At 31.5% G+C, this 22,797-nt stretch overlaps 1 protein-coding gene across 3 annotated transcripts in view; it reads left to right on the top strand.

Annotated features, from left to right (window-relative positions):
* The window catches only part of LOC111513218 (uncharacterized), a 61,704-nt gene that overhangs the window by 21,511 nt on the left and 17,396 nt on the right, over positions 1-22,797 (top strand). For all 3 annotated transcript variants that reach the window (XM_023169378.2, XM_023169379.2, XM_023169377.2), the window contains exons 6-10: positions 467-925; positions 2,637-4,532; positions 6,738-9,366; positions 14,830-15,614; positions 20,133-20,963. In XM_023169378.2, the coding sequence (XP_023025146.2) occupies positions 467-925; positions 2,637-4,532; positions 6,738-9,366; positions 14,830-15,614; positions 20,133-20,963 (6,600 nt within the window). The remainder of the gene's footprint in view (positions 1-466; positions 926-2,636; positions 4,533-6,737; positions 9,367-14,829; positions 15,615-20,132; positions 20,964-22,797) is intronic.

The following is a 22,797-nucleotide window of genomic DNA, read 5'->3' as shown; positions in this document are numbered from 1 at the left end:
GCGATTTGAGGACATGGTCATTTCACGTGGAGGTGATGTGAACTGGCCACTGAGGTTGTACGATTTGACCCTGTTACACTTTTTCTTGTAGGGTCGCAGGAGTATGCGAATAAGCCACAAACCACAGCGGTTCTCAAAGCCTACATAACCCATGTCATTGGTCATATTCAGCCTGATTTATGGAAAATTGGACGTTTCGGATGCGTTCCACTCAGAGTAGGGGTGGCGGACATTTGAACGATTTTATATTCCACACATAATGACTACAATAGGTCTTTCAAACGACTAAAACATTTCGATATCTCACACACACTTTGTTTTATCCAAATTTGAAGATAGGAAGCGCTCAATGAATTATATATCATCATTCAATATCATCATCATTTTTTCTGTAACCTTTTCACTTTCTGATATCTTCGGGTATCAACCTGAATTTCATTTGAATGTTACTTTTGTATAATTTTAGGAAAATATGGACTTGATAGACAAACTAGAAAAGTTGAGTGCAGAAAAGGTCTCATCAGCAGAAAGCATTGAAATTGTTGAAGGTCTTACTCAACAAGAGAAACTTGAGCTTGCAGCCTATCAACAAACTATAGGGGGTCACTCATATGAATCTATCAAAGGTCCAGAGGATGATAACAGTGATCATCCTCCAGAACTCAACGAGAGTGTATTGCAGTTGAATGAAGATTCTACAGAACTCTTAAGGAAAATTGAAATGTTTAACATGGAAAGAAAAGAAGTTATGCTGAAACTAGAAGCTCTTAAAGATGAAAATAACAGTCTCTCTTTGAAATTGAATGAAGTAGAAAATAATAGGGATATTCTTGTTGAAACCTACGAGCAGTTACAAAATGAGAAAGAAGAAATTCAGAAAGAAAATGAAAAATTGAAAGAAGGAATCAAGCATTCGGAGCCAGTGGTGAGTTGAGGAGTAATTTTTTCTGTTCTAAAGATGTTCTGATCTTCTTTTCATATTTTTAATATTCAGACAGAACATTCTAGTACAAAGAAGTTAGCATATATTAAAAGTAAAATAGTAAAAAAGAAAAATTAACTAATCAACAGTGATATACATGACATAAAAAAACATATATTCTTAGGGTGGTGTACAAAAAAGTTTTTTAAAACCTGTTTTTCACTTTTTTTTTCACCTTCCATAATCAGAAAAAAAATTGTAATGTAGAACTCTATACAGGTGTGAAAACGGCAAGTTTTTCTATTTACTTCAATAAGTAACTGCTCAAATACAAAGTACATTTCACAAAGAAAATGTACTATTTATCAGTAACTTGTAGTTAATAATTTTTACCTATCAAAAAAAGCCGAGATTCGAGCGTAAAATCAACAATGAATGCAATAGAAAATAAATATTTTTCACATATAGTCAGTGGGCATACTTGAAGACTGGCTGTAAATCAAATCATCTAATGGAACAATTCGTTCAGGCCAGTCTCAACTCCCTACACTGCAGGTTAATGGACTGACACCTTTCAGAAAACAACTACTTCCCTGGCTAATACCACGAAAGGCGTTGGATTATATCCAACAGGTGTCCGCGCAGGATTTTTCACCGAAGTTATTCCTGCATATGATGTTGGCGATACAACTGTCGCAATAGATTTTCAATTATTGGAACACACTTGCATACCGGTTTTGGGCTGTTTGGCCACTCGTCAGTGCATCAACATAAAGTCGATGATTTCCGATTATTGAAAGTCGAATTCCTTTAGAGTATCTTTCCTCGAACTAGACTGAAGCAGACAACAAACAACAGGTTTGTCATCGCCCCATCTGCCTGTGAAGGAGGTAACCAACAGCAAATCCGAATTTTCAGATATGCTGTTTTTCTTTTGATTTTCCACAATGAATTCAATACAGTCGGAGCCCAAGGCAATACATATATCTCCTCGTCAATACTCTAGGAGTGATGAAGGTTGCTATAAAGCACTCTAAAGGATTCATATTAAGACAATTGATAACTTTGATATTGCTTATGCTGAATACTCTTAGATACTACCGGATCAGTGGTCAAACACATGGAGGCTCTTAAAGTTATCAAGAATTTTTAATGTGGAATTCAAGACTTTTTAGCAGCCACTGCTATTTGTATTCTATCAATATGTTACTGGTTGGTGGTCAGCAGCACACCTGTATAAGTAGTACCACAATCACCAAATTTCTCATTTGTTCAATGGCGATCTCGCCTAGTTATTATTTTATCATTAGTAATATTGATTATATATTCATCATTATCTTCATTTTATGACAGATTCAGCTTGTTATCATCAGTTTATATAAGATCTTTGTAGAGTCCGGTAATACCATTGTAGAAGGTATTTCCACATTTTCAAGAATATTTACATTGGGTGGTTGCTATTTTGAATCATTTTATCAGTTTGAATTTTGCTGAAACTATTTTAATTGAAATATAATTACTGGGAATTGCACGTTGAAAGGTAAGACCTTTTTAAACCTTATCTCGGAACGAGTTTTGACTTCTGAATACTATAAATGACAACTGATAAATGCAAAAATAAATTATAACTGATCAGTCACATTACCCAAAAGTTTGATTAGATAATACATTCTAACTTTATATAATAGATCTTTGAATAATTGATTATTTCCAGGTAGGTGGAAATGATAGTAAAGAAGATTCTTCCACAATCATCAAATTTCAAGAGTTGCAAAGTCACTATGAAGAAATATTGAAAGAAAATGAAAATCTTAAACAAAAGCTTAAAGAGCTTGACTTTGAGATCCAAGAAAAGGATAACCTAGAATCGAAACTATCGGAATCTAAAACCAAAATCGAAGAACTCGAAATGAACGTCAAGCTGAATCTTGAAGAAATTAACAACTATCAAACAATCATTGAAGATAACAAACTTGAGCTAATTAATTCTGCCAGTATCATTAACGAACTCCAAATTAACTTGAACGAAAAAGAACATGACATTAGAGAACTGAACATTCTTATGAATGACCTAAATAAAGTAGTGAGTGACTTACAGAAAGAGAATGAAAAATTAACGAATTTTGAAATCATGGATAAACAAGTCAACGAATTAAAAACTGCTCTTAATGAGCAAATGGAACTTTTTGGTGCAAAAGAACAACAGTATAAAGAGGAGATTGCCGATTTAGAAAGCAGACTCTCGGATATGAATCATCAGTTGTTGCAAACTGTAGAAGTTGAGAAAAAAAATGAAGAAATGAAAATGATGTTGAAAGAGCAGATGGAAAAAGATGAAATCATCAAAACTCTCAAAATCCAGATGCAAGAGGAGGACAAAAGAATCAGCGGGATCATTGAAGAGATGAAAGAAAAATATACTAGACTCCAAAATCAGTTAGATGGCAACAACGATTCTCTGGAGAAGAAAGTTGAAGAACTGTCATTGAAGAATAAAGAGCAGCTCGAAAAAATGAAAAAAATTGCTGCAAACTTAAAGAGAAAGTCACAAGCATATTCCGAACTGGAAGAGAAATATTTTGAAGAAAAAGAGAAATGGGAAACTGAAATTAACAAAAAAGAAAGTGATGTTAGTGACAGAATGAGCAGCCTGGTAGTGCAAGTAAACAATCTTTCTGAAGAATTGAACAAGAAAACAAAACATCTGGAAGAATCTGAATTCAGACTGAAAGAATTTTCTGATATTATTGATAATCTGGAGCAACAAAAAAGTGATTTGCAAAATTCTTTGTTGGAAATGAAGCACAAACAAGATAAAATTTCTGAAGTGAGCTTAAAGCAAGAATTGTCCTCCAGTTTGCACGAGGAATTTGACAATCTCCATTGTAGCAACGCATCAACAAATGAAGACAAAATCAAAGAGCTGGAACTCATTATCGAAACAAATGATTCTGACATATTACACTTTAAAGAACGAGTGCATAAACTCGAAGAAGATATTTCTCGTCTTCTTATAGAAAAAGAAAATCTTGAAAAACAATCCTCAGCACTAGAAGAGAAAGTGCTCCTTTCTTCCAAAACAATAGAGGAAAGACTACAGGTAGGGGAACAGTTGAGCAAGAAACTGTCAGAAGTTGAGGAAAACAATTCAATTTTAGTAAAGAAACTAGAAGAAAGTGAAGAAGAAAATAAAATTGTGAATAATAAATTCAAAGAACAAGAGGAGCTGATAAATAGACTGAAAGTCAAGTTGAAGAAAGCACATGAAAAAGTAACTCAGTTAAAAGCTACTCAGTCTTCAATGGAAGAGCAAGAAAATGTTAATGCTGAACTGAAAAAACAAATGGCTCACCTGGAGGGTTTGGTGAAACATGCTCATGAGGAAAAAGAAGAAATGCTGAGCAAAAATCAAAGAGATTATGAGAAAATCGAATCTGATTATCAATCTCAGTTAGAAGAGTTAGGAACTTGCAAGAATGAAATAACTGTTGAGTGTGAAAAACTGAAGGAATTGTTGAAGAATATGCAGGAGAGAGAAGAAGAGTTGATATCTGAGTTGGCAGAATATAAACAAAAGTTGCAAGACATGGAAGGTGAATATGAAACAAAGGTCAGTTTTACATTCTATTGCATTTGAATATTCAAACCAGATAACTATTTGATTTTAATTGTTTTACCAGAGGGTAATAACTGACAAATATTTTCACTATATATGCCCAAAATTTTGAAACAAATCTCAATGATCCGTATGATGAAATAAAATCTGTATCTCCATAACTTTTTTTCACTTCAATTCAGTTTATTGTCCAAAGAAACAATTAATGCTTATAATTAGGGACAAAAATATAATTTAAAAAAATCTTTCAATAGTTCAATTTATATTTTTGAAAATGTGTTTTTATATATATTTTTCATTTCCTTTTCAACCTCATTCTTTACAGATCAACCCTCACAAAATTGTGTAATGAAAAGGGGGTTTAGTTGTACCTTGTTTGAAAGAAGTTGAAATTCTCAATACAATTATCTACTTCTTTCTCATTTCTCTGTTAATCATTCAAGATGAAATAATTCAAATATTCAAAATTTTCACCTAAAACATAAAAAACAATCCGAAAAGTTTTATTTCCAAAAATCAATATTTTTTACCAAAATGTTATTCCTTCTTATACTGTCCTCTACGAAATATCTTGTGGTAAAATAGTAATCATCAAAAAAGGGTCGCGTTTTTCTGTTCTTGAAATAAATTTGAGATCTTCATGCATTAGGTAAAAATACTCATATAAAAATAACTTCATACCCATTAACGACTAAGATGTTTTCATGATAATCTAACCTGTTATGAAATTAATTTATGATGTTTTCAAACATCTGAGCAGTAATTGTAAAGTTTTTTTGGTAAAGTAAAAAGCAATTTTCTATTATCAATTATTGTGTTTCTGGTGGCTTCATGGATAAGGAAATAAATTAAAACAGTTATTCAATTCCCAACAGTATGTTGAGAGTGGTTTAACATCTTTTATCTAATTTCCAGATTCAACTCACAAGTTGTTATTCATTTTCACGCTTTTGGAAAGGAATTCCTATAAAACAACAATAAGTATTGAAAGTAGGCTGGAGAATCCTAAGAATAATAAGTTCAAAGACCATTGGAATAACTTGATACTTTCCATGTTTCTCGATTATTACTCTGCAGATAGAAAGTCACCTGTTCATCTATTTTTGCATCAACCATAGTGATAATCTTTGTACTTAGCTACATGGCACTGATAATGACCAATAAACCGGTTTTGACTGCTTTGTCAATGAACTTTTTTCTTTTTGATTCTCATACAGGTACTTTTCACACCAATATTTTGTATGATCGTTTCTAAGATATTGTGATAAAAAGTTTATGAGACCAAGGCTATTGTTTTTAAGATACAGGGTGTTTAAAATGTAGTTTTAATTTTTGTTGTTTCAAATTATTCTGAGATATTATCGGTAGTTGCATTTTAGCATGTAAGTGCGAGAATTTTTGAATCAAACTTTCAATAACCATTGGACATGTTTGGGAAGGCGTCAAACATAGTTCCATAAATCACCAGACATTAAGAGTTTAACAACATTGCCGTACCAGAATTGCATCAATAGCAGTTTTTCTTGTACTGAAGTGAAGATTCTTGAGAGAGAAACATTGCCAATCACCTTCAAACAAACGGTGAATCTACCTGATATATGTACACTTGTCAAATCAATAACATATAACAGAAAAAGAACTGGACCTCGGACAGACCCTTATGGAACGTCAGATCTAATTGGTTTCAGTGAGAAAGATTGCAGAGACTTCACAATTTGATTTCTATTTATTAAGTAGGACTCAATCCACTGATATGAAAGTCCTCTGAAACTGTTGAGCAGTTCACGACATCATTCTTTTTCTTTCACAGATCATCTCATTTATTTTAAATCACCATGGCTTAAAAAAGAATATTGAACATCTATTAAAAAATAGTTTTCAAAAATGGTTTGAGTTTAATTTGTACCAGTTCTGTTTTCCTTTCTATTGTGTAGGATATATTGTGACATGAATCTCGCCATAACATTCGAACCATCGGGTATCAACCCAAACAACCTTATATATTTGAGAACAACTCTTTTGAAGGAAGTCAATGTAAAACCCTGTAAATTGATGATTATTTTTAAACACACCTTTCATCACTACCACTCTTATTTCATATATTTTTATATAGGTAAGCATCTATTGTCCATCCACACTTTAATAATCCCTGTACATATATATTTGATTACTTATATATAAAATATTATTATATTTCAGATACTTCAACTGACAGAAGACTTGAAAGCAGCCAATAACAATGTGGCTAATAGACTTGAAGAAATTAATGAGTTGAAACACCAACTGGATGATACTCAAAAGCAAATATTCTCTCAAACCGCAAAAAATGTGGTAGATGGTGTTGTTACTGAAGCTACAGAACGAGTTTTCATAATCAACTCCAAAGAAACCCAAACCGAGATTCATGAAACAGTACTGGTAAATGCTTTTCATGAAAAAGAATCTGAAATGGTTCCTACTTTCCATTGGCCCAAAACCCAAGAAAATCTACATGGAAATACTAACATTTCAGAAAATGCATACATACAGCAACCTATGGAAGTAACAAAACAAGATCTGGAAAATAAAATAAAAGCCCTAGAAGTTCTGTTGTACAATGTGGATAAAGAGAAAGAAGAAATATTGAGTCAATGTTCAGGAATGCTCAACGAACTTACTCGCTTGGTGTATGAAAAAGTAAATGCACCCCATTCAGATGTCTCTCAACTTCATTCAGATACAAAGATAAATGTTCCTTCGGAATTGGAGGCTCAGATTTTATCTCCGGAAGACCTTTTGGAGACTGCCAATGATAAAAAGACACTTCAACAAATTGAATTTGAAAAGTGTTCTCCTTCTTTAGGCCAACAAAAGGAAGCTGTAGTAGAAGAAGTTTCACAACCAAAGAAGGCTTATCTTACTTACCAGGTTGGAACTGAAGCATTTGGGGAAAATGATGACGGATGGGGCTGGGGCCCCGAAGAAGCCAAGCTTGAGGAAGAACACCAACATCAAGCTGAGAGCACTCCTCATGTACAAGCTCTGAGAATTGAAATCACTCGTTTAAATGAAAAATTGCAAGTTTTTCAAGTAGAAAGGGAAAATCACTTGGAGGAAATTAAACAACTCCAGGTCAAATCTGGCAAACTGATAAAGAAGTGCAAAGAACTGAAACAAAAGAATGATCTTTTGCTTACTCAAAAACCTAAGAAGACAGATAATTCGGATTTCTTTGATTTAGAGCAAACCATTCAGGAAGAACTCAAATTGCAAATAGTATCTTTGGAGAAAAAGATAAAAGAAATACATGGTGACTTGGAAAAGGAGAAGACAGAAAAAAATCATATGATGAAACGTATTGACGTACTCTCATCTGCGAATGAAAAAATGGTGGAAATGAAAGAAATGCAAGATGCTGAAGTGCTTCGATGGAAAAGGAAATATGAAGACATCGAGGAAAAGCTTCGAGAACAAGAATGGACCAGTGACGGATTCATTAAAGGAACTATGGATAAACAATCAGCAGATGATGACAATAGCAGTCAGAATTGTGAAGAATTACAGCAGATGATAAAAGAATTATCACTGGATAATGAAGAACTTCAATCTTTACTGAACGAGCAACGACAGTTGAGAATTGAAGCAGAGAAAAATAAAAATTTCACCAGAACTGATGAAGAATTCATAAAATTGTCTATGGAATTTGAGGATAAACTGAAAAATTTGCAAAAGGAGTTTTCTGATAAATGTCTTGGATTTAATAAAACCATTGCCGAAAAAGAAAAAATGCTTGAAGAGCTTCTTGGTGAATTGAAATCAAAGAAAGATATCATTCAGAGTATGGAAGAAACTTTTGAAAAACTAAATGAGACCAACAATAGTTTGAGAATATCTCTTGAAGAAAACATTGCATCAGCAAAACAGGACCAGAATTTGCAGATGTCAATGCATCAGAAACAATTAGAAGAGAATATTGGTCAGCTGAAGGATTTACTTGATGAAAAAGCGGCAGCTGCAACCAAAATCCAAAGTTCTCATGATGAAATCCTGTCGTTGAATAAATTGCTTCAGGAACAAGTAGAATACCTGACAAATGAACTGGAAAATATCAAACAGAGATATTGTGAACTTGAGACAACTAGTTCAGATAGCCTTGAAAAGTTGCAAAATGAGTTGGAATCTCAGAAACTGAGCAATAGTAGACATGTGAATCCAGATGAAGTAAATCCTGATGTTCAACAATTAACTAATAACACTGCCAATACCCTACTGGAATTGTTTGAAAACTTTAGTAAAGTAAATGAAGATTACTCAAGTTTGAAGATACAGTATGAAGAAGCTGTGAACTTGAATGAATGTAAAAGTGACAAAATTCATGAATTGCTGCAAGAGCTGATGGATTTGAAGAGAGAATATAGTGAAGTCCAGAATACTACTTCGAAGAATATCTCAGATCTGCAGAATGATTTGGAGGAACAAAAGATAAAGTTTGACCTGATGCAAAATGAAAAGACATTCGAAATTAATGAATTGACAAAACAGTTGATGGAAGAAAAACAAAAGAACAATGAAAAATGTCTTGAACAGCCTTCAGAAGATTTGGTTCAGCAAGTAAATGATTTAGAAAGATTATTAGCTATCAAAGAAGAAAAAATAAAAGATTTGGAGAGAGTTGTTGCGGATCTTCACAAACAAAGGGAAATACTTGACGAAGAAATAAAACAGTTGAAGAATGATTTGAATGAGAAACAAAAGGAATTGGACAATGTTGTGGCTGAAATGGAGGAGAAATTTTCGAAAACTATGTCTGAGTTGGAACAGAAATGGGAAGTGCAAGTTGATGAAAGAGGTGAGTGTTTCAGCATAATTTTAAACTCGCATCAAGTATTCATTATATCCTATCTGTGTACTTTACCTTTAGTAATATTTTAAATGTTTCTTATAATATTACTGATGACGTCTCATTTATCTCATTATTTTACGTAAGCTACTTATTCAACTGATTAATTTAATCCAACATGTCTTCTTCAATGTACTCAATATTGATATAAAACTTGTAATCCTTCATTTTCTGAACATTCAACATCATCATGTACTTGAATCTCTTTTATTGATACTTCTGGGATCAATGCATGTAAAAACATAATAAATGAATATGATTTTCGTCAGCTTCTAAGATCACACAAGCTCAAAAAATAGGTGAAAGAATGGATCTGTATGATAATTATTATAAAAATATACAAGAAGTTTTTATATCGGTACTCTTTCATTTATCACTTTGTGTAGCATCTCCCGTGAATAATTAAAAATAATAATTTCAATAATCCCAAGAAACATATTTTTATACAGGAAATTAAAAAAATAATAATTAAACCTGTATCAAGTAATAAAAAAATGCAATATAAGAAATAAAATAATAACAAATAAATATAGTTTGAAAAACTAAAAAACACGCTTTTAAAGAACATCGAACTGAAAAGTTAAAAGTAATTTTTTTAAAATAAGCTTAAAACAATAACGAACGAAAAATACTAGTATTATTGTGAAAAAAGCAACGGGCGCTTAATATACAAAAAATATGGCAAAAAACGACCACGCTTTTTTCACAATAATACTAGTATTTTTCGACCGTTGTTTCAAGCTTATTGAAAAAAAAATTTTAAGTCTTTAGTTCGATGTTCTTCAAAAGTGTGTTGTTTTTAGTTTTTCAAACTATATGTATTTTTCATTTTTTAGTTTCGTATGCTATAAAAGCGTGTTTTTTAGTCTTTTTAGACTATATTTATTTTATCTGAACTTTGGGATCAATCAGCCGTATATTGTTTAGAAAAATGACGATTCATATTTTCCGATTCCGGAGAGGGAAATTGAAAATTAGCGCCATCTGCTCGCGAATAGATCAAACAATAATGTCGATATATCAAGGAGGTTACGTACAGAGTCATCGGACCGCGAATAGATCAAGCAATAATGTCGATTTATCGCGGGGAGCCCATCTGCCCGCGATAAATGAAAGGAAAGGAGAGTTACATACAAACAGGTGAAGCGCTAATATAAAGCGTGTAAAAAATCAGTCGAATCAGGAGAAAATTTCAATCGAATTAAAATGAATGACTCAGTTAAATCTGGTACTTTGAATGCTATTGCAATATCATTTGATTATTCATTATTCATCATCAACAGATGATTTTTCCAATTTTATTTTGTGTTTAATAATAACATTGATATTTTTTCTATAAGTAGACAAACTGGTATAAATTTTAATTTCAGTGAAATAAAACGATTTTCTTACAAAATTGCTCAATATTACACTCGTAGGAATGTATGTTATTTTCAATTTAGTGTTTATTTTTATTGCATTGAATATACATAATTTTCCATTTTCGATATTTTGGTTTTATTAAATCATTAGATCTGTAGTTACCGATTACTCTTTCTTTCAAATCGAAAAGTTCGATGACCTCTTGGATGATAAAACATTTGAATTCACAATCTGCTTTAGCAAAAAATATGTTGTTTGTCTTTACCGATCTCCTTCTACGGATGTTAATATATTTTTGAGAAAACTAGAGCTACTCTTGTCTGACCTGCCGATAAATAGTTTTATAATCGTAACAGGTGATTTCAATATCAATTAAAATGACTGTGATTCTCTGGTTAATGAGTCACTGAAGAACTAACTTTTATCATTTGACTTAAGTATGCACGTTGATAGGGATACTCACATCTCTCGATTTTCTGCATCCTGCATCGACTATGTAGCAATATCGACTATGTCTCTAGCAATATTGACAAGCAAAATGTTTCATGCACAGTTATTCCATCCGGATTATCTGATCATGAAGCAGTGATATGTTCTATTCTGTTAAAATCAACAAAAAAACAAACCATACATAAGTATGGTAGATTGTTCAGTCGTTCAAACTATGATAGGTTCTATCAAAACTGACTTGAAATAGACTGGGTGAGCATATTCTCTGAATGTGACCCCTTTTTATCATTCCACAGTGCATTGTCTGATGTGTTCAATAAGTCGTTTCTAGAACAAATAATTAAAAATAAATGTAAAAAGCCATGGGTGACAAAAGGATTGAAAACATCCTCTAGAAACCTGCGCTCACTGCATTATATCAGAAAATTCACAAATGAAACATTTTACGGGAACTACTTCAATGATTACAAAAAAGTATATCGATCCATTATCAGTCTAGTTAAGAGAATATATTACGGCAACAGAATGGGGGAATCGAAGAATAAAATTAAAGAAACTTGGTCATTAGTGATATAAGAGGTAAAACAAAAAAGAAAAACTCTGAACTCTCACTTAATCCTAATATAATAAATGAGTTCTACTGTTCTATTGCTGAGCAGTTGAGTAACACAATTCATGCTCCATATGATCCATTGATCAACTTAGAAAATATAAAAATTCATGATCTTATTTTATATGACACTGACCTTAATGAATTGTTTAAAACACTTCATGACATTAAAAATAAAAACACGGACGGATATGATGATATTTCCGTTAAGATTCTCTTGAATTTACCACTCAATGCTCTAGAAACTTTGGTCGCCCTTATTAATACCTCATTCAGAACTGGCTCATTTCCTTCTTCCCTGGAGACTTCCGTTGTCATTCCACTACATAAAGGTGGTGATTTAGATAATCCCTCCAATCTGCGTCCTATTTCCTTAATACCGACTTTAGCAAAAATTATTGAGAAATTAGTCAAAGTACGTTTAGATGAATTCTTAAAACTGCACTGTATTATAAACAAAAATCAGTTTGGGTTTCAAGATGAAAAAGATACAGATGCTATCTTCTCTTTTTTATATGAAATTTACTCTGAATTGAATGCTGGTGAAGCAGCTGCCGCAATTTTTTGCGATATTTCAAAGGCGTTTGATTGCGTCAATCATAAAATTTTATTAATCCATAAATATGGATGTAGAGGTGTAACGAACACTTGGTTTGAATTGTACCTCTCAGGTCGGAGTCAAATGGTGAGGACAACGGAACTCTCGGAGAACTGGGCCATTGAATCTGGTGTACCACAAGGCTCTGTGTTAGGCCCTATTCTGTTTCTGCTATATATGAATGACATATCTATGATTAACATATCTGGTAGTTTCACTCTATTCGCGGATGATACTACAATATTGTGGAAAGAAAAAAACTCAATGGAGCTAAATAATATAATATCATCCGACTTGAAGAAGGTGAAGAGCTGGTGCGATGCATATTTACTCTCTCTAAATACATCCAAACGAATATAATATCATTCAAATGTTCGCTTGATGACATTTCAATAGACGCTGACGTATTACAAAATAAATTAAACACAAAGTTTCTTGGTGTATTCATTGATAATAGGCTGAAATTTGATGAGCACCTTAAACAACTGAAGAGTAAGATCTCCTCAGGATGTTATGCAGTTAGAGTGGTTTCAAATGAGTTAGGTTTCCATGTCGCAAAGACCGTTTACCATGCACTTATTAAATCTCGATTACGTTATGGAATACCTTTTTGGGGAGCATGCAACTCATCCCTTCTCTCTTCTGTATTGATATTACAGAAGAGGGCACTAAGATGTCTCTGTAAAGTTAAACCCAGAGAACTGTGCAGGAATTTGTTCACTGCCAATAAAATGTTAACAGTCATCGCACTTTTTATCTTAGTTATAAACATAAATCGAAGTTCAACTTCGCTTCTACTCCTTATGCTACTCACAATAGCAATTATACCTTTAGACTTCCCATCCCAACTTCGAATTTAATCAAGGATTCCATATACTACAATGGTGATAAATTGTTCAATCATTTACCATTAGAAATGAGATCTGCAAATTCAAGCAACGTTAATTTCAAAAAGGCGGTGAAGAACCTACTTGTGGATAGACCCTATTATAGTTTGGAAGAGTATTTTAGCGAATCCTTTTAATAATATATTAGCAATATATTACTAATTTTACTACTATTATACTATCACTTTATACGTGGTGGTATTTTATCTATACATTTTTAGAACTTTTTTTATATTTACATTTATTCATTTTTGGAACTTTTTTATATCTACATTTATACTTTTTTAGTGCTTTTTTTATATCAACATTGTATTTCTGGGACTTTGTCAATAAGATGCAAATCTTCGGACAATAAAGTATATTTTGATTTGATTTGATTTGATTTAGATCATTAGAAGGATATATCGTTTTTTGAATACATTATTTTTTTAAATGTTTTCTGAATAATTTATAATCAATTCATATGCACATGTGGTGAAGATTCATAATTGATTATTGCATGTTGAAATCTCGACCCCACAAATGTGTAATATAAAATAAGTGATTTATGCTTAGTATATTTCTCATATATTTGTATTTATACAGTAGTGGTATGTGTTTTCAGACTTGTCATATCGTTGTTTACTGAACAAGAAAAGTTTTGATCTTGTACATTTTCCACAAAGTTGAATTACTATCTACAAATTAACTTTACTTGGAAAACCGAAAAAATGATGATAGTACCAGACCAGAACATTTTATAAAATATACTTCTAAGTTAACCATATATTATTTCGAAATTAGACATGCCTCATAACTTCCTTTTCAGAATTGAAGCTCAAATTGTTTAAACAGAGTCAGTAGAAAAGGAAAAAACGAAATGTTAACAAATTCTGGGAGGAACCAAAAAGGCAGTTCTTATTTATCTCAGTGTCTATTATCATTTATACCTTCTTGCCTTGGTAGACTTTGACGGTGTAGAATAACTTTACTTTCAAAACCACGAAATGAAAATTCCTTCATTACCCATCAGATAATAATAATGATTGAAAAAACTTCTTAGTGAACCAGATATTTTCTCAATATCAGACATGCCTAAGAACTACAAGAAAATTGTAGCTACTAATACATTTTCGACAAAGTCGAGAAAAAAAATGAAATGTTAACAAAACCCGGGGGATCAAAAAAGGCAGGTCAGATTTCTCTTAGTGTCTATTATCATTTATACCTTCTTGTCTTGCTAGACTTTGCGGGTGAAGAGTAGAGAGAAGCATGCTACTACAGAAAAATCGATATTGAATAACCATATCTAAAGTATGTGATTTTAATGACAATTTCTGGCACATAGTTTCTAACAATTTCTGGCACATAGTTTCCAGCAAATAGTTGTTATATATTTTCCGATGCACCTTAAAAATTAACTTTCTTGAATTTTTCATTTAATTCAACGGACTTTTCAATATTCATCATTATTTTTTTCATCAAATTCCTTAAATATTGGAGATAGTAATGAAAACGCATTTCAGGAAATACAGTTGCTGAGAGTTGGAAGTATCATTTGAATATGGTTGAATCGGAGTTTGCTGCAGTTCAAGAACGGCTTAATAATGAAATAAATGAACTGGAACAGAAGTGCAACGCACTTGTTAATGAAAATAATGAGTTGAGAAAGAATGTAGATACAGAAATTAAAAATGAAGTTGACCGAACTTCTGCTATGCAACAACAAATCAACGATAGTCAACAAGCTATAAAGGAATTGACAGAAAGGCTCGGCGAAGAGCAAATTGCGAAAGTTTCTTTGAGCAGCCAAGTGTCAAATTTGGAACATGAAAGAATAAGTCTTAAAAATTTGCTGGCTGAAAAGGATGTTGAGTTATCAAGTCTCAAACTAATAATCGAGACAACTCAGAAGCAATTTGATGAGAAGAGAGAAGTCATAGAGGAGATTGTGAAAACTCTCGAGAGAAATACATCTTGGCCTTTATCATGTGAAAAAGAAGAGGTGCTGAATGAACTCCAAAGGCAGTTGAGTACAGTTAATGAAAGAGATAAAGAAATAAGCACGTTGAAAGAACATATTTCCAAACTACAGTCCAATTCCGATGCTTTAAATGATAAAGATAAAGAAATTGTGAAGTTGAATGATATGGTTAGTGAATTAGAAAATCAGATAGTTCAATTGAATGAAAAAAATCAAGATATACTTAAAGAGAATCAGAATATTGAGCAAATGCAGAAACAGTTAGGTGTGCTTCAAGAGAAAGAAGAGGAAATGCTGAGGATACATAAAACTTTAGAAGACTATAAGGTAAGAATCTTGCAGTAAGTTTTAGTATTATATAGTATACAGAGTAGGACGTACCCCCTCTTTAACTTTTGAACGGGACAAGATATCAAGGTTGGACAAAATGTACGAATAAAAGTAACTATTTCTTGATAAGAAAGGCAATAGTGTTGCATCAATTGCCGCCGAGAGGGCGCTACCAACTTTTTTTCAAGCAGAAAGAGGGGCCTTTTTAATTTTCGGAAATTGAATTAGCTGTTCTCGAGTAATTACCTGTTTTATATTTGTTTTGAGAATCCACAAGCAAACCATAAATATCATAGAGTGTAAATCACAGCCGGAGTTAACTGTGTCAAAGCTATTTTCCGTTTTTTTGTTGTCGGATTCCTTGTAGCTGCGAGTCGGTCTACATTGGAACTACGAAAAAAAGTATAAGTACTTGTCTTTCTGAACACAAGAGAAATTGTCGCCTTGGACAAACCGAAAAATCAACTGTAGCCGAACATTCTCTCAAAAAAAAACACTTACATTATCTCAGTATTATTTGATAGAACTCAAAATTGCTATCTAAGAGTATATAGAGGACAATAGAAATTCAAAAACATGGGAATAATTTCAATAGAAAATAAGAGGCAATGAACATTAATACAATCTGGTTAATCGTCTTTTATTGTACACAAAGCTCAGGTAATCCAATTGAGAGAAATCAGGCCACAAGCACCATTGATTATATAAATCCGGAGTCAAATACCGGCATTGTAGTTTCTGCGTTGGAGACAATGGGAACAACAACCCGAGCTCTTCGACCGTTATCTCATTGCCTTTGATAATGTCTACCATAGTAGATAGGCTTTAACAGCTACAGACCACTGCCAAAAATTCTGGAGAGTAGCTTTGACACAGATTAATATCATAATTAAAAAAAAATGTATTCAACTCAGTCCGGTTTTTGAAATATTTACCATTCACTCCTTGATAATGATGAAGTTTACAAATGTATTTCTTATTTTATGAAATATTCCTGGAATAATTTAGTTGCAAAGTTCTTTTGTTCTATCTATGAGATCTGAAGTGCGATTACCTGATATCAAGCCCTTAGGCTTTTTTGTGGAGATTCATGAAATCTCAAACACTACACGACTGCAGTTTATTTCAGAGCTCATGGTGGGCATTGTGGGGCACCCCTTAAGACACGGTCCCGGTAAACCAAACCGTTAATATTTTCGGGAATTTCTCCATTTTATTACATGTATATTGTGATTGAGGCTGCAAAAGGAAATTATTTTGAAGTCTACAGGGTGGCTCAAAAAAAGTAACATCAAAGTTTTTTTTGTCAATGGAACACCATCTATTTCGTTACACTTTTGAATAGGCCACGAAAAAATAATATGATTTCATAAAAGGTACTATGTACCCAACTATGACCGTTCTCGAGTTATTGATTTTTTGTTAAAAATGCTAGGTACAATTGGAAACTAAATAACATCGAAATGTATAGAAATCATCCCTTCGAATTCTGACCAAGCATTAAAGATGCTTTTCACTATTGATTTCTGTGAAACCCGTTTCTCAATATTTTACAAAATAAAGAAAGGTTGGTTGGGTAACAGGATCATTTTTTTCTTAAAGAAAATTGTTTTCTTGGCAACGTTTTGAATTCAATTAAATTCTTTTCCAGGACTCGAAAAGTTGTTTCTTTGTGTTAATATTACTATTTTAAAAACCATTTGACATGAACATTTGGTTCATATCGTTCTGTGTTGATGTTGTCTCGAAAATTAAGTTTTTGCTGTCTCGAAAATTAGGTTTTTGTAATGTTTTTAATTTTTTTTTAAATGAATCTAATATGTCTAATGGTTTTTGAAATAGTAATAGTAACACGAAGAAACTACTTTTCGAGCCCTGAAGAATAATTTAACTAAATTCGAAACGTTGGCAAGACAGAAATTGTTTTTTTTTTAAGAAAAAATTGATCCTGTTACCCAACCAACCTTTCTTCAGAAAAATTATTGGATTACTAAACTAATTAACTGACTATACAGAATGTTCAAAAATCATTGTCACCTTTTTATAATTTCTAACAAAGATAACTTTGTTATTTTTTTTGCTCTGAATAATATAAAATTCAATTATCTTTCATAGTTTTTCAGGTATTGGCGTTTTCAAATAATAGTTCTTACTTCCATAAATTTTTTTTAATCAAGATAGCTTTGAAACAACATTTATTCAACTTGTCGAAAGAATTCTTATTGACTGTTATTGTGTTTTACATTATTTAAAACATTCACTGAATTATCACCCTTGAAAATTAAAACTTATCCCATTGGTTAGTGTTTAGAGAATTGCCTTCATGTATAACTATTGAATAGCTGTCATCAATCAATTTATTGAGCATTTCGTTAGTTCGGACTTCCATTGTCTAATATGATATAAATTGATTTGAAATATAAGAAAGAATCTGTAAAAAATTTAAAAATTCAAAAAATTAAAAGAGAATAGCTGAAAAATAACAATTATATTTAGCAAAAAAAACTGAAATTACAATGAAATAAAATACAAGCAACAACCAAAAAATAAAAATAAAAAAAATTTAATTATCAACGCGAGATGAAAATTAAAAAATTATTAACAAGAAATGAAAATTAAAAATTGAAAGATTCCAAACCAAGTTACTTCAAAACGTTTTGATTGTTAGTATTCACAATCGTCTTCGGGTGATAACAATCTATTGAGATTCCTTAAGTAATGGTACAGTAGTTGCAGAAAATTTTTATTTGTCGGTTACTCTTTGCCAATAATTAAACTTCATGTTATTCCAACCAACAATATATTTTGTCTTAGATATTGATATTTCACTAATCATTAAACATTAGTTGGATTTTTTATAGGTTAAAACTATTTGTGAAATTTCAGTTCTATTGTGATTTTTAATGCAAATTGGATTTTAAAATATTTATTAATTTCTTAATAATCGCAACAATTCTAGTTTCATTATAAAAATAACTAATGCTAAGTATGTGACAGAATGTTCACACTAATATGCAGAATTTTTTGTACACAATACTTGAAGGGCAGAGCGCCGCCTTAACTACATTCAAGGTACAGCATGACAGCTTAAATACATTCAAGGTACAGCTTGTAAAGGAAGTTTAGAGTTACTTTGTATTAAAGCGAAATTTTATAAGAGTATATAAAAATGTTTAAATTTTGATAAAAACTGGTTGACTGTGTTATAAATGAATAAAGTCTCAAAAATAATTGAAATTAGAACCAGCTAACTCATGTGGTCTATTTATTTTCCATATTTAGTTTTTTTTTGTTTCAATACCACCATAATTATCTACTTTTAGAAATGAACTAATATTTTTCATCAAAATAATATAATCTAGTCACTAATTCTTCTGATATATATGATATATATATATATATATATATATATATATATATATATATATATATATATATATATATATATATATATATATATATATATATATATATATATATATATGATTATGATATATATATATATATATATATATATATATATATATATATATATATATATATATATATATATATATATATATATATATATATATATATATATATATATAATAAATAGATAAGTATTCTTTGATCATTCCCATATTGATTTCAATTTAAGAGCCACCGGTATACAGCTGTTTCAGCCTATTGGGCATCGTCAGTACCGGGCAGGCGGTCCTCGATTGAAGACAAAATGAGAAAAACCCAAGAAAGTACTTAATAAAAATAGCTGCATATATATATATATATATATATATATATATATATATATATATATATATATGTATATATAGACACCAAAATCTAGATGTATTTTGCAATGCAGAACAACTTCCAAAATTTTTCAAAATAAGAGTACTTTATTCCTGTCTCAAAATCAAATATGTGAAGGCTCCTCGTATATTACGTGTGATTTACTGGTGGTGCATGTGGTGGTGCGTTGGTGCATGTTTAGTTTTAGGAAATGCACAAACTTTTATCAAGAGTATATATTTATTTAAAATAATTCCCAGATATTTACACTTTTTCAGCTATTAATTTCATTCGTTGAATATTTTATTGTTTAAATTAAAATGTTCATTTATTTGCTTAAATTGATTTTTATTCCCTAATAACATAAATTTGGATTTTCTTACATTCACCTGCAAATTATTATCACAAAGCAATTTAACCAATATCTGATAGACCATTTGTGAAAATTATGACCAAATGGGTCCAAGAATGTAATCTTGTGGTACTCTAGTATTCATATATATATATATATATATATATATATATATATATATATATATATATATATATATATATATATATATATATATATATATATATATATATTACAGTTTTTAAGTTTTTTAATTGTGGTAGATGAAAATACCCAATAAGATCGATAAAAACCTCATATTTCATCCACAAAAAATGAGTTTTGTTTCTTATTAGACTTCTATATTACAGTACCATATTCAAGCTTGTTTTAATGATTACTTTTTGCAGATTCGATGTAATAATAATCAAGAAGAACTTAATAAATTACAATATGAGAAAAATGAAGCATTCAAAACACTAGAGACATATAAACAGAACTTGGAAGAACTCAAGCTCCATAACGACTCTTTACAAAGTTCTATTGAAGAAAAGAATCAGCAGATTGAAAAGTTGAAACATCTACCAGAAAATCTTGAACATGCTGAGGAAGAAAAACAAAAAATTGAAATGGAAATGTCCCAGTTCAGGCAAGATTATTATGTACTTCAACAGTCTCTTTCAGAATGTCAGCAGCAGTTGTTCCAAGCTACCCAAGAATTGGCTAACAAAGCCTATGAACTTGAAAATCTTAATCAGCAATTGGCCTATTCACAGAGAAATTCAGAAATTCTAGATGAAGAATTGAATACATTGAAAGAGCTTTCAGATGCCAAACAACTAGAGTACATGCAATCAATAGAGGAGGTGAAACAAAACCGAATTAGTGATTTGGAAAATCACTATCAAGAAATATTGTCCTCAAAAGAAATCGACATTCAAACCATCAGAGCACAACTCAATGAATCTCTTTTGAACCTACAGGAAGTGAACGAAAAATTCAACCGTGAATTAGCAACAAGAGATGAGTCACAGAAACAGTTACAGAAAAAAATCGTTGAGCAAAATTCCTTGTTAGAAGAAGAGAACAATCAGCTGTCGGAAATGAGAGGTATTATCGAGCAGCAGGTGATCAAAATTGAGCAGTTGAAAGAAGAGCTGTTCCAAAAGTGCAATGATTACGACAGTCTCATTGCTGAAATGGATATCAACAGGAAAACAATTACACAACAACCAACGCTGGTAAGTTTCTTTACACAATACGTGACATAACCTGCCTTTCAATGCAAACAATAAGAACCTTTATGATTTGAATGTGTATGTGAAAGGGTAGATTTTCCTCTTTTGAAATATAACAATCGGTTCCATGCTCTCATATTAACGAATATTTCGATCTGTTGAATTTTGTTGCATAGATATCAGTCACAACTATCTTCCTACCTAGTACCGACTTGGTAGGCTGGTGAATTTTTGGTAGACCTTATATTTCAAGAATTGTAAGATCATAAATCTGTAGACTCCTGATCAAAGCCAGTGAGATCAAATTTTGACACTTCTTGAGCGTGTTTTTCACTTCTGAAATCATCTTAGGCAATGGGTTCCTTGGTATTCATTATATTGACCGTACCCAATTGAATAGAAAAAATCTTTCTCTTTCAATATTTTGATAATTTTTCTCTTTCTTGGAATATCATTAGTCTTTCATGACAAATTATTAGAAATTCGTTTTGCCAGCTTTCCGAATATATCCTTTCGTTTGTCTCCAGCAAGTGCTGGATTGCACTATTAACATTGACCACACGACTTCTTTTCGAGAACTCAAACCAAATTTCAGAATCTTATTCAAAATATCAGGTTTTTTCTTATTAAACGAATGAATCGTAAGATTTTGAGCAATGTTGATAACATTCTTCGACTTTTTGTCTGTTTCCCTAATTGCAAGTTTTTTGAGTTTCTTTCCATTTTTTTGTCTCCTTGAGCGTATATGTTAGTTTTTTGAGAACTTCACATGCATTCACTTCAAGCATACCTTGTTTGTAGATTATGATTTCGAAGATCATGAATTTTCATTTAGCAAAAAGCAATACTTTGGAACAGGATTTTTTTTTAAATGTTAACTTGAATAAAATTTGGTAAAACAAATTTACTAATACATGTTTTCAAAAACCTAATATCTGCATCTATTTTCCTTATCCTGATAGTAAACTTGGAAGCTATCCTTACTGAAAGGTAGCCCTGAAATCTCTGATGAAGAGTATATCCAAAACAAGCACGTTTTCCAGAACACCAAAACTACAACACTCTTTGCTTCTCCTAACAATAGATCCCTGGATATTAGTTTTACATATGCAACTGAAATAACAAGGAGTTACCATTCTTGAATGTCTTGGTCATTAGAAGTAAATAGTGTCTAGAATTTTATGTTATAAAGGAAGAATGCCAGTACTTTTAGATATACTTCTGATAGCTCACACCATTGTCCATAACAAAAAATATCGGAACTGAACTTTCTCGACCAAAGACTTGTTAAATAAGTAAGGAAAGATACAATATTGAAAAAAATGTTATCCAGAGCACAGCTGAGAGCAATACGTATTCTTCAAATATAGCAGATAAGTCAAATAGGAAACGTTAATTTAAGGAGAGTCTTTGAAAATCCCCGACTTCTCTGAAAGATGCTTAATCAAAGTTCATAGTCGATTCATATGAACCAAGATACACTATATCACATTTTCAAAAAATCGAACATGAAAGTAGCTTTTACAACTGCTTGCTCACTTCAACAAATGCTAGGTAACTCCGAAGACAGAATGTTGTTGAATGAAATTTCAGGGATATTCAAATAAGTTGTGAAAACTGTGATAAAAATATATAGGTCAGACTAAACAATCTATTAAAACTTGTTTCAAAGAACACACAGCAGCAGCAGAGACCAGAAAAGTTTGATGTCCTTCGGAATGAGTTGGAGATCGGCCATAGAATAAATTAATTAAACTGTTGAGATCGATACCTGACACAAGATAGCAAACTGTGGCCTGAGAACTATGAACAGTGACGAAGGTTCTTTTCCAAACAG

The sequence above is a fragment of the Leptinotarsa decemlineata genome, unplaced genomic scaffold, assembly GCF_025532065.1.
Source record: "Leptinotarsa decemlineata unplaced genomic scaffold, Ldec_3_MD MMD2_tig00026328_RagTag_RagTag, whole genome shotgun sequence".
Taxonomy (NCBI): Eukaryota; Metazoa; Arthropoda; class Insecta; order Coleoptera; family Chrysomelidae; genus Leptinotarsa; species Leptinotarsa decemlineata.
The sequence above is the reverse complement of the archived record's forward strand: the minus strand, read 5'-3'. Positions and strand labels throughout refer to the sequence as shown.